This window comes from Exophiala bonariae, assembly GCF_035927105.1.
Source record: "Exophiala bonariae strain CCFEE 5792 chromosome Unknown scaffold_9, whole genome shotgun sequence".
NCBI classification, from domain to species: Eukaryota; Fungi; Ascomycota; class Eurotiomycetes; order Chaetothyriales; family Herpotrichiellaceae; genus Exophiala; species Exophiala bonariae.
This window is the reverse complement of record NW_027042484.1, coordinates 241304-255750: the sequence shown is the minus strand read 5'-3', so window position 1 is coordinate 255750 and position 14447 is coordinate 241304. Positions and strand designations below refer to the sequence as shown.

Below are 14447 nucleotides of genomic sequence, written 5' to 3'. Positions count from 1 at the left end.
AGATCTACACAGCTAGTTACACAAACAAGTCAGTCTTACGCCACAACCCGCATTGTCTTCTTTTCTCTTCTCATCTCATTCATCCAGCTCCGCGAGACTCAGCTCGGCGGCCAGGCCGACCCGCAGCGCCCTGACCACATCGCGCCCATCGCTCCCTTTGTCCTTGAAGTTCGCGCGCCAGTCCCAGCCCCTTGTATGTCCATCCGTGGTTCCACTTGCTTTACCACCAGGCTTCCCAACCAACACGCCGCTCGAGCTCGCGCTCGTGTTGATCATCTCGCTGCCCATCATGCTGAAGCTGAAGTTCGAGTTCGTGCCGGCCGTGCCCGACGACATGCTTTTCTTGAGCATCGCGTGCGGGCTGGGTGGCTGCGAGCCGTGGAAGTTGCGGAGTGCGGCCTGTAGGCACTCTTCCGTGGCGTCGTAGACGCGCGACGAGACCGTCGAGAGATCCTCGATGGCGGCGAGGAGTTCGTAGATCTGTGGGGCGGTGAAGGCGGGTGAGTTGCTATAGGTATTGGTGCTGCTCGTGGAGAGGAGAGCGGTGGCTTCGCCCAGAAGCGTGAGCAGTCCATCGACTTGGATGGCGGATTGGCGTTCGGGATCGTAGAGACCTCCGTAGATACTGTCTGCGGCGCTATTGATGGCTGTTACGAGAGCTTTGGAGGCTGCTCTTCGACGTGCCAGAGGTCTGAGCCCGGATGAATTCGTCGATTTCTGCGGCCCTGTTCCCTCGTCTCGCAGTGAGTAGAATCGTCGGAGACAGGCGTAGCCGACGAGGTAGAACTGTAATATTTCGGCCGCATCACCATCGAATTCTGCAATATCTGCAAGCGCCGTGCGTGGATTTTCCACCAAACTTTGAAGTCCATCGTCGATTTCATCGTCTGGAGGGTATGCTCGTGATTGGACCAATGAATAGCTAATGAGCAAATCGATGAGTTGGCGAACCTTGTTGGATGAATGACTTCTGGCATAGCACAGCAAGGCGGTACCATATTCCGTGGTGTTGTTGACGAGGTAGTCGCCAAATCGATCGGATACTTTTCGGGCTTCCTCCTTAAGGCCTAACCCTGAGCATAGCTCTGCAAGTTTCTCCGCACGATCCTGGGAAACGACATCGAGATTATCGATGAAGTTGCTGACGGCGTTGTGCATTGCCTCTCTATCATCAAGTCTGCTCACCACCGAGAGGGCGACTTCCCACCCCTCCACAGGTACCTCCTCGTGAACAGCTAGCTCGGGCTTGTCAAACAAGGCCTCGGCATATCCCAACATAAGGTCATCCTTGCTAACACCATGTTTTGGTGCACCATAGCTCAGGACCATTAGATCATCCTCATTCAATCCTGCAGGTCGAACTTGACTCTCGTGCTCCAGCCAACCGGCCTGCGCCCCAATTTCAGCCACTGAAGCCGCAATACATTGAGATAGTGTCCGCAGTATGATCAGAGCTCCAGTTACGTTACCCTGTAGGATGCTCCCGAGACCAACTTCCACTGGAGACATTGTGTTCATCCTAAGGGAGCTATTCTTGATATCTGGGGAGGTGACGGATAGAAAAGCCCCTCTCAGTCGATTCAAGTATGGATTGATGTCGTTATCTTCCTCATCATCAGCCAGGTTGTTGGCGCGACTGACATCGAAACTCCATTGGGCTACCGCCGCCTCTGCATTTCCGTCCCACCAAATTGTCAGCGACGTCACCGCCTCGAGCCAGTCTTGAGACTGGGCAACAATTTCCTCGGCACTGCCAAGTAAGATGTTATAAACAATCTTCAACCCTGTGAAGATGGACCACGGAATGGTGGAAGTTGACTGACGACCAAGCTTGGTCAGGAGATTATTGCCAGGTTTTCGGATACCAAAGCTCTCAGCTTCAAAAGAGGCGTCGTCATCGTCATCATCGTGGTTGGCCGCAAGATCATCTAGAGCCTCGAGCTCAGCCTCGACCTGGGTACGGAATAGATCCCATTCCACCCCAGCGACATTCCAGTCACCATTCTGAATGGCTGGGCAGGAGTTTAATAGGACGCGCGTTCGATAGATGACACTCTGAATAGATTGCAATTGTGCGCCTTTGTACCCTGGTGTCTCACTTCCATCATCAACTGCAGATGCGGCGTATTTGAAATCGGCGTCTGCAAACAATTGCATGACAAATTGTAGTTTTCCTCGCAAGATAAAACTTTGTATTGCGCCCCAGAAGATAGGACTCGCGGTGCAGTTTGAGTCGTGTGAAGCAACACTGTGAAATAGTTCATCGTAGGAGACATGGTAGTGATCTAACCAGTCTAGCAGGATCTTGGGTGTTGGAGTCAAGTCACCATCCGCTGATCGTGGTGGATGTCGGAGAATCAGAAGCAGAGATACCAAATAGTTGGCCTTTGACATGAGAGAGGCGGTTGTGGGAGGGCCGACATCAGGAGTTTCGAAAGTAGGTCGTTCGGCCGCCGCGAAACGCTGCCATTGGGCGAGCAGATGACGGGATGCGGCAGCGACAATCTCCTGAACATCATTGCTGTTCTTCAAGTACTGAAGCTGATCTTCGAGCGATCGTAATACATTTTCAGTCTGCATGATGGCCTCGTCGGGCTCGGTTAGAGGTGCTGGTGCCGACCGTGAACCCAGATCTCGCGCGAGATTGATGACTATAGACTCATCGCCCTTTTGTGGGAGCGCAGATAGTCTGGAGACCCGAAGTGAGCGTCGATGAGGCCCATTCCTAGATTGTTTACTGCTGTTTGTGCTGAACTTCATAAGAGAGCGCATGGATGGGTTATTCACAGACTGGAAAGCGGGCGGGTTTGGCCTAGTCTGGTGATTCTGGTCTTCCTCATCTTCTTCCATGAGTCCGTCAGAATATTCCTCGTCATCTTGTTCAGTGTATTCTGAAGCTTGGGAGGTACCGAAGGAAGTGTGGAAAGGTCGACTAGTTGGTTGACCAGAACGACTGGATTTGGAGGGTTGGGAGAACTGCAGCTTGGAGACACCGGTCCCGAGACCTGAACTGCCGAAGATCTGTGAAGGTGGAGGAGCGATAGGCGTGGTACTGGGGTACTGGGAAGGATTGGAAGAGAAGAATTGATTGTTGCGCTGTTGCGAAGGAGGATCTCTGCCGGGAGTAGAGTTGATGCTGGAGGAGTAATCGGCAGTGAAGCGACTCATGATGACGGTCGAAAATGGTTGCTTATATGGTTATGTCGACATGCTCATTGAATTGAATCGACCTTTAGATCAGCGAGAAATGGATGCGTGGGCATGGGTATCTGGTTCTGATCTCAAGTCACTACAATTTTTGGGCGCGTTCACTTGTTTCCCGCAGACGCGAATAATATGGATTCCTGCTGAGTCATCCACAGGTTCTTCGCATTATCATTGTTCCGTTATATTAGAGCCATAATGTACCCCAATGTACTTAGGTAGGCATTTGCTGCTGTTACCGTCTCCATTTCTCTGCATTGTATATCTGTTCGAGTAGCTGGAAAGCGTGCCGGTCTCATATGAACCAGGCCCAACCGACAGCTGTGCACTCAAGGCTCTCATTCGATACCCATCAATTCCGCAAGTTCTTCTGGGCTGAGCGTACTTCTTCTCCTACCTCCCCTTCTCCTTGATCGTGGCACATGCTCATGTTTGCGCTTTTTTGACCCGGGACTGCCCCCTTCCAGTCTCTGAGCCTCTGCAGCTTCAGCCTCAACAGCGGCCAGCTTTTCTGGAACACTCAGAACAGGATCGACACGTCGCTTGGCCTATGAATGTTAGAGATGTCCATTGTTAAAGATAGTTTTGAAGACTGACCTGTCGCGGAATTCGAGATTGAGGTTTGTTGTTAGAGACGTCGTTCTCATCCAAAAAGCCCCCATCCAGACTGCCGATACCAGAATCTGCACTAATCCTCGATGAGATCTCTCCAACATCCATCCGTTTTGGAGATCGATTGCCATTGATGTCAATTGGTTGTAGTGGACGAACTGCCTTTCCCATGATGCCAGTCCGACGAGAGACCGAACTGCGTCTCTTTGAGGCTGGTTCTGGCGGAAGTTCGAGATCTGATTCCACGTCCCTTTCTGCTGTATGTGCTTGGTTGATGCTAGCTTCTGTCACCTCCTCTACAATTTCGAGATGGCTGTGTTCGTAAAGTACTTGCGACAACTCATCGTCATCAGAGAAAATTGGTTGACCATTCGGTAGAGTCGCGACGCTTCGACCGAATTCTAGTCGCGATAAAGCGTGTCCTGGCATAACTTCCCCTTCTTCAAGCTTGTGTCTGCGCCAGTTGTCCATCATGGTAACTGCTTCCTTCCATCTATTGGCCATTTTCTCCCAACCGGCTCTGAGCTTGACAATCTCCTCATCACGAAGCTGCACCTCTTCAATAGGTACAAATGATGGGTCTTTCAGGATTGACTGACAGTGTTGGAGGATGAGATCCATCTGTTCACGAAGCTTGTCAACTGGCACAAGTGAGGGGTCCTTGGCCGCCTCTGCTGCCTCGCGCCTTGATTTTCGATATTGTCCAGGTATTCCAATGCCGTCCTCTTCTTCATCCTTGGAGTTATCACATAATTGCTCTAGGTCAGTGAGATCTTTCAGAGTATCCATTGTGTTGATGACAATCTTCCTCAAGGACACATTCTCGTCGCTCGTCTCATTTAACAAAGCAGCAAGTAAGTCGTTGGTTTCCTTTTCCAGACCCCATTCTGTATGGGTTACGTCACGACCATTTCTTTGTTCTCTGCCTTTGATCTCAGGCTGAAAGTTTATGGCGTTGATTTTCATACCAGAAGCATCTTTCTTTCCACGCTGCATGTTTGCCAGGTGCGTTTTGAGTTTATCGAGTTCGACATCGCGCTTCCGTACATCGCTCAAACATTTGGCCCGCACTTGATCGAGTGTGGATTTCATCTTCAGCATTTGGTCCCTTAGCTCTTTGGCTTGAGATTCGGCCTTGCGGGCAGCCTCTTTCAATGTCCTTTGTTGCGCTTCAGCCGCCGCAGTTTGTCGAGCCAAATCCATGTTCTTATCTTGTAGGCGTTGCAGGTCCAGAACGCGCTCATTTTCTTCGGCTCGAGCAGTCTTTATGCTTGTGGTCAGGAAGTCTCTTTGCTCCGCATCTTGGTCGCGTCGTAAAATCAGATCATGAACTAGGTTAATGACGCGGGACATGGTGGCAGTGGTAGATTGGCCATCCTGCCCAGGGGTGGCAAAGTCGATGGGTTTGCCATTGGACAGTAAGGCACGAGCCAGCAACAGGTTATTGAGATACTGTGAAGCCCTCTCCAAGCTTTGCGACTCCATCTTGAGTGCAATATCCGCCGTGGTTGTGAAATGTTGAATGGGAAGTCGATCCTCTCGAACAAGTTAGAGATAAACATGCGCAGTCGAGACCCAATAGAATATCGCCAAGCCGGAGGATATCAGCCCCGCCGGTACGCAAGGCTAGCCTCATTTGGATATCAGTCTTGGCCTCTTCTGAACGCGCCTCAGTGACCGTTCAGGTGGTCTTTGAAGCGCGACTTATGACAAACTCACAAGCATCAGGTACGGTGCGAATCAACTGGCACTCTTTGGAGAGCAAGATGCTCAAGACCCTGTCGGCATGTCTTTTGGACTGCCAGACTGCAGTCAAAGACAAGAAATACGATGTAGCGTTGGCCGCGCTCAAAACAGCACTGCAAGTGAGTCGTAAAAACTGCAAAGAAGATTATGTCAACATCCTTGACCACCGAGTCGCCGTCTATCTCAACATGGAATTCCTGGACCTCGCTTTCAAGGACGCCAAATCGATGGTTCGCAGTGATCAAAAGGATGGCCGAGGTTACCTTAGATGTGGTCAAATTGAACGGCTTCTAGGCAACCAAAATGCTGCGATCAATTGGTACAAGCAAGGATTGAAACGTGTTTCTAGCACGCATCGCGCTTTTCCGTCACTCCAGAAACAGCTCGCCAAGGTCGAAAGCCAACTCAAAAAAGATGTGGTCTTTACTAAGGCTAATGATCCAATGCTTGCTCTGCCACTCGAAACGGTTGAATTCATTCTCAGCTACCTTACATACAGAGAAGTTGTTGGTATGACCCGTGTCTCCCGACCTTGGAATAAGCTCTTCTGTGGCTTGCGGCCTATCATAGATACGATTGATTATGGGGCCGCAAACAAACCTGTCAGTGCCCACATGCTTCGCGCATCGCTCCGGAAGCTCAGGGTTGCCAAATCCATAACCGCAACTGAAATGGACAAATCAGGGGAGGCCTTCATCATCAAACATCTGCAGGTAACCACGAGCCTCCGAGAACTGAGCCATTTGGAGCTGAAACTGAATTCCTATCCACTTCGTAACCTTCCTTGGTCCAAGTACAATCTCAAAAGCCTCGTGCTGAGTGGTCTATCTGCGTTTGATGGTAAGGGCTTTGGAATTGAGCATGTTCGAACGGTTCTGCGAGACTGCCCTAGGCTTGAGGCATTGTCCGTTCACAATCTACAAAGTCATGCTGCTCTGACCGACAAGGATCTGAATTGCCCTGCACTCCGCAGACTTGTCTTGCACGACCCCTCAAAAAATGGTGTCATTTCTCAAATGACTGTGAGTTATGCTTCTCTTGAGCTAATCAATGATTGAATGCTCACAATTGCCCAGTCATCAACCCTGGAAACCATGCCTAATCTCGAGGAGCTTTCTCTTCGCGGTGTTACCGTGGTGCCGATTCACGGTCTAGCCATCGATCTGAGAAAGATGGCACTTCTTAAGATCTTACACTTGAGAGAGATGCAGTGGAGAGTTAGCCGTATATACTTACCCGTGATGCTCCAAGATCTGCGATTAGGAGACCAAGGCTTGATGGCAAATACCGCACACCCACCTGAAGAATCCTTCACAAGCTTGACCAACTTGACATCGCTTGATCTTGTACTGGAGAAGCACTGGCCTGAATATCTGGCAGCGAGCCTGATGCCAGCGCCAGGGGACACCAAATTATCCGAGCTTCGTCTCTCTGTCAACCCAGAGCATGCCGATACCGTGCTACAGCTCCTCGGCTCGGGTTCTGCGAGGAAGCTGCGGCTGCTGAAACTCGACGGGTGCCAATGGCTCAAGGACAACCATAGCGGCATTTTCACCACCCATCTACCTGAGCTTGAAGACCTGACTCTGGGTGCCGCGGCGATCACTGGCGTGTTTATTATGGATTTGATCAAGGCTCCACGTAGCAGATTGAAGAAAGTGCAGCTGACGAACTGCAACGCTGTCTCCGGCGATATCAAACCTTGGGCACAGGGACATGGTGTGAACTTGACCATCAAGAAGCCTGGTATCACCAACGGACAGAGAGTTCGCGAAGCGCACTGATAACGAGACAATCATCGCCTCGTCCCGGTCTGTCCTTGCTGGGGCACCAACACACACTGGGATAATGCGGCTATGTCTACAAGCCGCTCCCAGCCAGCGAAGACATCCGTCCCTTCACAACAAAAATGTCGGAGACCCAGAGCACCTCGAAGGGGCTTGAGAACCCCGTTCCGCCTCTTGCGCATCTCTTCATTTTCCTGTATGATGTTTATGTCGCCATAGCCTGTCATGGCACGACTCATTCACTATGGTGAAATATCATACCCTAATAGTGACATTGGTCGAAATCGCCCACTCAGATCAACGACACCTGAAACCAACGGCCGTGTGTGTTTCTATTCTCGGCCTATTAGCTACTTAGTGAGCTGCGAACAATATCATATCGCTCAACCACGGCGCATCGTATTCACTTGTGCGAGCTCCTTGTGTATTTCCCGTTCGCATTATTCCAGGCCGCATAAGAAGTTTAAGAGTAGCAGGTACAGAATATATATATGTATCTAGAAGGAAGCTACTTAGTTTAGTTGAGAAATCATCCAAGTGGAAATTATGTAAAGCTCTCTAGTTTGGTTTCACAGGAGAGCAAAAGAAGCAGATAACAATTCGAGGTCTTTTTGCCCCCTACATCCATGGCTATGGCCACATCCAAAACCATATCCATATCCATATCCTGTTCCATCCTGTCCTGTTCCAGGTCACATTGATTGTATGCACCCGCCTCCTTTTCCTCCCCATCGTCTCGCGTTCTCTCAGGGTAACGGTTGAGTGCCAGCCTCATCGCACTCCTGTTTAGCGTCAGGCGCATGCACCAGTGCCCAGTAGCCCGGTGACATGATGCACTTCCCATGTTTTTCAAGGGTTATTTGTTAGCCCCGGAGCTCGCTCCAAATTTTTCCGGTGTTGTGTCTCGTGTCTAGGACAGCACTCACTTGTGCGCATAAATGTATATTAATCCAACGAGTTCTTCGTTCTTTCCTCGTTCTTCGCAGTCGCCCCTCTTCGCCATTTTCGCCCGACACGAGGAACCAAAAATGGCCTGTCGAAAGCCAAGCAGCTTCTTGGGCCTCAATTTGCCGATCCATTCTGACAGCTCAGCATCGTGACAAACGCCGTTTTTACTCGAAGCGATGCCCAGACTGTTATAAGATATCGAGATCCTCAAACTCGGCCACGAGCTGGTCGACCTCTTCCCAGCGATTACTCGGTTCGAAATTCATGGGGCGGGACGCATAGCAGCCGACCCAGACGTTGCCCTTCTGCTCGACGCCGCCGAAGAAGCCCATGACCTCGCGCATCTTGGTCCAGCCGGAGCCGACGTCTTCGGGACTCCGGCCGCGACCGTAGCCCGGGCCGGCGTGGTGATCTGACTGCTCTGAGGATGTGAATGAAGTCAAGTTGGGAATCTGATACCAGATCCACAGGGATTCGTCCACGCGCTCGAATTTGATGCGGAGGGATTGCGATGTTAGAGAGTATGGGTCGAATGTCGTTGAGGGGGATGGCATGCGCGCTGACGATGACCAGTCAGCACCTGAAGGTGATATGGCGACCACGGACGCGGCGTGTAGATCTCCCCCGGTGAATTCGAGTCCGGCTTTGGCCCATTTTCCTGGTGCGGGAATACCTGGGCCGGGGATATTTCCGCCCCTCAAGTACCGTGGGCTCCGGCGTGTGATGGGCGATCTTGATATCGAAGAGTCTGATAAAGAGCCCGCGAAGATGACCAGTCCGGCTTGATCGTACTCCATGGCAAAGTCGGCTGATACGGTGACTTCGGCGAGGATGAATGATTGATGGAGGCGTTTTAAGACCATGGGCGCTGTAGTGTCGTCACATGCCGATGGTTTGCGCCATATGTTTGTGTTCGGGGGAGCTTGTAGTGAGAAGTATTCGGTGATATCTTCGGGTTGTTCGAAATTCGTGCCCACGTTGATGGCTGTATAGTCTGAGCATGCGAGCTCCATCTCTGGCAAGCTGAACACCACCAGCTCCACAGATGGATTTCCTTGAAGGAAGAAAGAGAGAAAAATAGAACACGGTAGTGTCTGGAGGAAAGGAGTGTGATAGGTTATGAGCTCTGGGGTCGGGAAGATTGCTGAATGAGCGAAGTGTACATTCAAACGGGGATAGTTCTGGCTCTTGTGCGATAGTGGAGATGATCACCCGGTCGCGTTTTCAATCGTGCCAAAGTCTGGAAATGCTTTCGATTAAAAGAATGACGAGGTAGCCGAGGTGTATATGATATAAGTCGGATAGCACGACAGGATCTCAACGGCTGTCAAACACGTTGGCTAGGAAGCAGAACAACGAAAATGCAGGATGAGACAAAGACAGGGACAGGTGACAGGTGCATTCGAGGAGACAGACTCGGACTCGGAAGCTTCGAAGGAGCATGTCAAGTTTTAAGCCAGGACTAAGAGGACAAGAGGTGAGGAGCCTGAGGCAGGGAATCATCCGAGCTTTTCTTGTGAGGCCACAAAGGGTCGCATGGACTACTTAGTATTTATTGTGAGGGTGGGCATGAGGATATTGGGATGGGTGGATGTGGCCAAAGTGCCAATAGCAATAAATGGGATAGTGTTCCAGGAGTGGTGTGCCCAGTGAGAGGTCGGTGTGAGGGCTGGTCGATTTGGGAAGCCGTGTGCTCACTCCCTTGGTCTGGGGCGATAACTTACAAGACTAGCCTTTGAAGGAAGCGTCCAACAGGCGGGCGAGTTGCACGGTGTACAGTGTACTCAGTGTGTTAGTCACAAGCTGAAGTGGAAAAAGAACCATGCTAGAGGAGGAGGTGGTGAGGATGGATATGGTGTCTGCCGACAAGTTGCCACAATGTGTAGGAATAGGTCTGGCATGTCCAATGGGACGAGAGAGATGGCATTTCATCACAGCCGGGCAATATCAGCAGAACCAGGGCTTTGGGAGCGGCGGGTGGACGGTCGGAAGCCAAAGAAGCCACTTGGTGAGGATTCCAGAGGCATTGGCATGACGCACGGAAGCGAGCCAGGGAATCAATTCCATGGACTTGTCGGTGCCAGGTGGTCTGGGCTGAGCTTACGCAGGACGAGGGTACGAGGTACATGGACCATGAGCAATGAGCAATGAGCATGGACCACTGTCACTTTGCGCCTAGTTCCTGGCCTTGTCGGGTGTGGCTACACAAAAGTCAGAAGCCAGAACAAGTGAGAGGCGACCTGCATCTCCGGTTGAAGGAATGCAGCGACTGATTCAACGGTTGAGCTGCACCATGGAGCACGAATACTCGGGAGATGCAGAAATGAAAAATGTCAGTGACAATGGCCGACCTAGGCAGGTCTCAGTTGGCACGGATGCTGCCTGGGCTCCCTGTTGAGAGCTCCGAAGAATGGGATGGGTACACAATTGATTCGGTGGATGTCAAGTCAAGTGACAATAAGACTGTTGATGGGGGCATCGACAAGGAGGACACAGCACCAGACGACTCGAGCATTGCAGTGCATTGATTGATAGACGTGACAGCCACGGGCCCGGGCGTGACCCACTGACATGCGCCATCACCGTGCAACGTGGTAACCAGGAGGTGCAGGGTTCAGCTCTCCGGGGACCAGCAGTGGAAACCAAAGATGCGAGGAAAGCCTGAGGACTCGAGGAGCTCGTCAACGAAGCCCTTTTCTTTTTTTTAGGTCTGTGCTGCGATGTGCGTATTGAACTCGGAGAATCCAACGAGGTCTGTGGTTCACTCGGGGCTGGTCCTAAGGCAGGTACCCATTATAACCCTGAGGCTTTAATTGAGAGTTTAGGGGCCGTGCCCCCCAAGAGATAACAACCAACCGAGGTGTCTTTACCTAAATAGTTAAAGGCTTAGTTAGAGCCGCTCGCCACTCAGGTATCTCGTACTGTCCCCGTCTTAGGTACCTTCGGCCGCTCTTCAGGCTTCAGGAAGCCATTATTGAATCTTCTCCCGCGACTTCCCGCCAATCTATTTCATCATCCCGTCCCCTAACCACGGCCTCGGTAATCGAGTCTTGAGAGGAGAGAGAAAATGATTCCCGAGCCATATCTCAGGAGATGCGGATATCCGGATCTGTGGATTCTTGCACAGCAAATCGTACTCCGTACCTAAAGACTCGTAAGGGTTGGGCCTTGAAACCCATTTTCTTTTCCCTGGTAAACCTTTTCTTGACGTGTCTCAGAATCCCACCTACCTAGCTTTCTAAACCAACCTGTCAGCCGATCTTGGTCTGTGCAGAAGAAAGAGAGAGAAAAATCAATCTTAAGCAATTGATCTTCGGTGCTTCGACCCCAAAGCTGTCACAATCCCAATGATCCCTAACGCATGCGTGTAGTAAACTTACGAGTAGTCAATTAGTCCCCGATAATTCAAAGGCCTGCATGCATGAGGTCGGGTACCTGAACGGGGCCAAGTGATGCTATTCTTCCGGGCCGCCCTGGAATGCATTGGACTTTATTGCCTGTCGCGCTAATGAGACTCGATACAGAAATGGTTTGTTCAATCTTCAACATCAATGACAGTAGTACATGAGCTACAGCAGCTGTAGCTTTGCAGAATGCAGACGGGATGCAGGATCCAGGCTTGTCTCGCAGGTGACATTAGTTAGTCTGTCAATGGTCTCAGACACGTATGTGGTTCACTTGCTTTTCCATTAGCCGTAAAGAAGCAGTCTGATGCCATGGTAGGTGTGATGTGCGATGGCCCGTCGGTCCGCGAATGTCAGGGCTTTCCTCATAATGCACGCGGTTACTGAGATCTACCGAATGATGCCTCGAACTGCCTTGGTCGACCCTGACCGACCACCAGTCTCGAATCTCGATAACTGTCATCGAGATGCGGCCAGCATAAAAAGTCCAATATCACTTCTTCCCCTTGCCTTTCTTCTTCTTGTTGCCGCCTCCTCCACCCCCAGTACCACTAGTGACGACGCCGGCAGAAGGCTTTGCATCAATGTTGAGATCTTCATTGACCACACCGCCTTGAGTTTTATCATCGCCCCCACGCTTACCTTTCTTCTTGCCCTTAGGCGGCCGATAGTAACTACGGTCCTTGAGTGGAAGCCATCTCTCGGGGTCGACTTTCTTGGTTGCATCGAAATCTTTGGGCAGTTTGGATTTGCGAACTCGTTTGGGTTTGGAGCTCGTGCCATCTGCAGCGCCCCGTTTCTTGGTCCGAGTCAATTGTGCAATGGCGAGCGCATTTGATGACTGTGGAATGCCCGTCTTTTCTAGAGCATCGACATCAATGTTCCGAATGAGTTCAGATGTCGGGGTCAGGTTGTCCGCATCCACCTTGATGGCTTCGGAATCGCCGTGGGCATGAGATGCTACATATCCCGCTATGGTCGCTTTATCTTCTGGGAGCTGCTCTCGGAGTTTCTCAAATATCTCACCAGCCGCCTTAATATCTTCCTCATTCTGGGACTCGAGAAGTGATACTCCAGCTGCTGTGAGTAGCCCAACTGCTGGGTCGGACTTGGTCCGCCAGTGCGCCGCGGCTTTGGCAAGCTCTTGCTTGATCTGTGATTTCTGACCCCGTGTTCTGAGTAAGCTGATATATAAGCTTGTAAGAACAGGATGAAATCTAATGTCTTGACCATTTCCTGCTCCAGATTTTTCCAGGTTTTGGAAAAAGGTTTGTACCAGTTCGACGGCGGACGTGTTGTCTCCAACCAAGACGTATAGTTGAGCCAGGGTGATGACCAGGCCCACGTCGCTTGGTCGCTTCTTCAATTCAGGTAGTATTTTCTTGATGGCTTCCCTTCCCGTGCTATCCTTGGCATGCGCTGAGGCATTGAACTGTGATGCTAGCACTACCGGGGTTGATAAAGTCGGTGCTGGATGCTTGCTGATAATTTTAGAGGTGGATGAGATGATGCCATCGTATTTGAAGCTTTGAAGGTCTAGGGCTGCCTTATTAGATTCCAAGGGAATACTTTGGTAGGAAAAAAGGCGATCATCTTGTGGTACTTCTTTGACAGAGTTGAATGCTTTGTGAGCAGCAAAAGGATTGTCCATTGAAGAGGCTAGTAGAATGTTGTTTTGGCCAATCTTTCTTGTCGACAAATCCGAGGCATTTTCAATGCTGATTTCCTTGACAAGACTTTCAGCATCGGCGGTCTTCCCCAGTGATAGTAGAACATAAATCTGTTGGACTGTGATCGGCAGCAGCTCATCTTGCTTCTGTGTTTCTGACAAGTCTTCCGAGTGCTTGCACAGTCCTTTTGCCCGCTTCAGCAGGATCTCGGCTTGTGCTAGTTCTCCTCTTGCAATGCTGCCACAAGCAGCATTGTATGTAGTCTCAAAGGCTTCCAGATCCTCCCTGCTTGGTCTCGATATGGTTCTTGGATCCGCAACACCTAACCACTGTGCTTGTGCATCGATGGCCCCTTGGTTGACTCGTAGGTCGTAGTCCTCTGAATCGGAGGATTGACTGCGGATGCGCTTGTAGAGGTCGGAGGTGCGCAGAGCATCTTCAAGGCGGTATCGTGCCTGAGCTTCGACATGCTGAGCACCAGGTCTCTGAGACTTAGCAGCAAGGGTAGCCGCTTCTTCCAACTGGCCGGTTTTGTAGAGGGCATATGCATATTCTAGTTGCACCTCTTTTTGAAACGAGTCTCCCGCACCCTGAATGAATTGGACCGCCTCCTCGTATCGATCAAGTTTGAGGAGTGCGACTACTTTGACAAGCTGCGCTTCGGAATCGGTACTTGAAGCCTTGAGAGCCTTATTGCTTGCTGCTAATAATTGTTCATGATCGTCGAGGGTGGACTTCTTCAGAAGCGCAGACAAAGACGAAGCGGCCATGCCGCGTGGAAGGTTGTAGGGGGGTTTACGATGAGATGAATCAGTCCATACCCTTGAGAGAGATCAGAAGAATGCCAATATGACAGAGAGGCTGCGCAAGAGCGTGGTTGGGTGGTGGAAATAATTTAATTGTTCTTGGGTTGATGAATTGTATGTGAGTCCAAGTTAGTGGGGTAAATAAATCTGGCTGGCAATTGTAGAGCAGGAGAGGGCAATAGAAATTCCCCACACAATCGACCGTTGACCACCAAGCAGGTCATGTAAGTACCTAGGTATCTAGGTCGAGTTCTAGCAGAAAAGCACGCG

The 14447-nt window shown here is 50.8% G+C and overlaps 5 protein-coding genes across 5 annotated transcripts; 1 reads left to right on the top strand and 4 right to left on the bottom strand.

Annotated features, from left to right (window-relative positions):
* Positions 1–75: 75 nt before the first annotated feature.
* LTR84_012927 (uncharacterized protein) lies at positions 76–3168 on the bottom strand (the record flags this gene model as incomplete). Its single annotated transcript, XM_064856433.1, has 1 exon — positions 76–3168. The coding sequence occupies one exon, from the start codon at positions 3166–3168 to the stop codon at positions 76–78; it is 3093 nt and encodes a 1030-aa protein (XP_064707609.1).
* Positions 3169–3542: 374 nt separating this feature from the next.
* Positions 3543–5301, bottom strand: LTR84_012926 (uncharacterized protein; the record flags this gene model as incomplete). The annotated part of the gene is made up of 2 exons (XM_064856432.1): positions 3543–3752; positions 3802–5301. The coding sequence occupies 2 exons, from the start codon at positions 5299–5301 to the stop codon at positions 3543–3545; spliced, it is 1710 nt and encodes a 569-aa protein (XP_064707608.1).
* A 281-nt stretch (positions 5302–5582) lies between these two features.
* LTR84_012925 (uncharacterized protein) lies at positions 5583–7346 on the top strand (the record flags this gene model as incomplete). Its single annotated transcript, XM_064856431.1, has 2 exons — positions 5583–6584; positions 6639–7346. 2 exons carry the CDS (start codon positions 5583–5585, stop codon positions 7344–7346), a joined length of 1710 nt encoding a protein of 569 aa, XP_064707607.1.
* A 1139-nt stretch (positions 7347–8485) lies between these two features.
* LTR84_012924 (uncharacterized protein) lies at positions 8486–9310 on the bottom strand (the record flags this gene model as incomplete). The annotated part of the gene is made up of 1 exon (XM_064856430.1): positions 8486–9310. The coding sequence occupies one exon, from the start codon at positions 9308–9310 to the stop codon at positions 8486–8488; it is 825 nt and encodes a 274-aa protein (XP_064707606.1).
* A 2884-nt stretch (positions 9311–12194) lies between these two features.
* Positions 12195–14141, bottom strand: LTR84_012923 (uncharacterized protein; the record flags this gene model as incomplete). The annotated part of the gene is made up of 1 exon (XM_064856429.1): positions 12195–14141. The coding sequence occupies one exon, from the start codon at positions 14139–14141 to the stop codon at positions 12195–12197; it is 1947 nt and encodes a 648-aa protein (XP_064707605.1).
* Between the last annotated feature and the right edge of the window lie 306 nt (positions 14142–14447).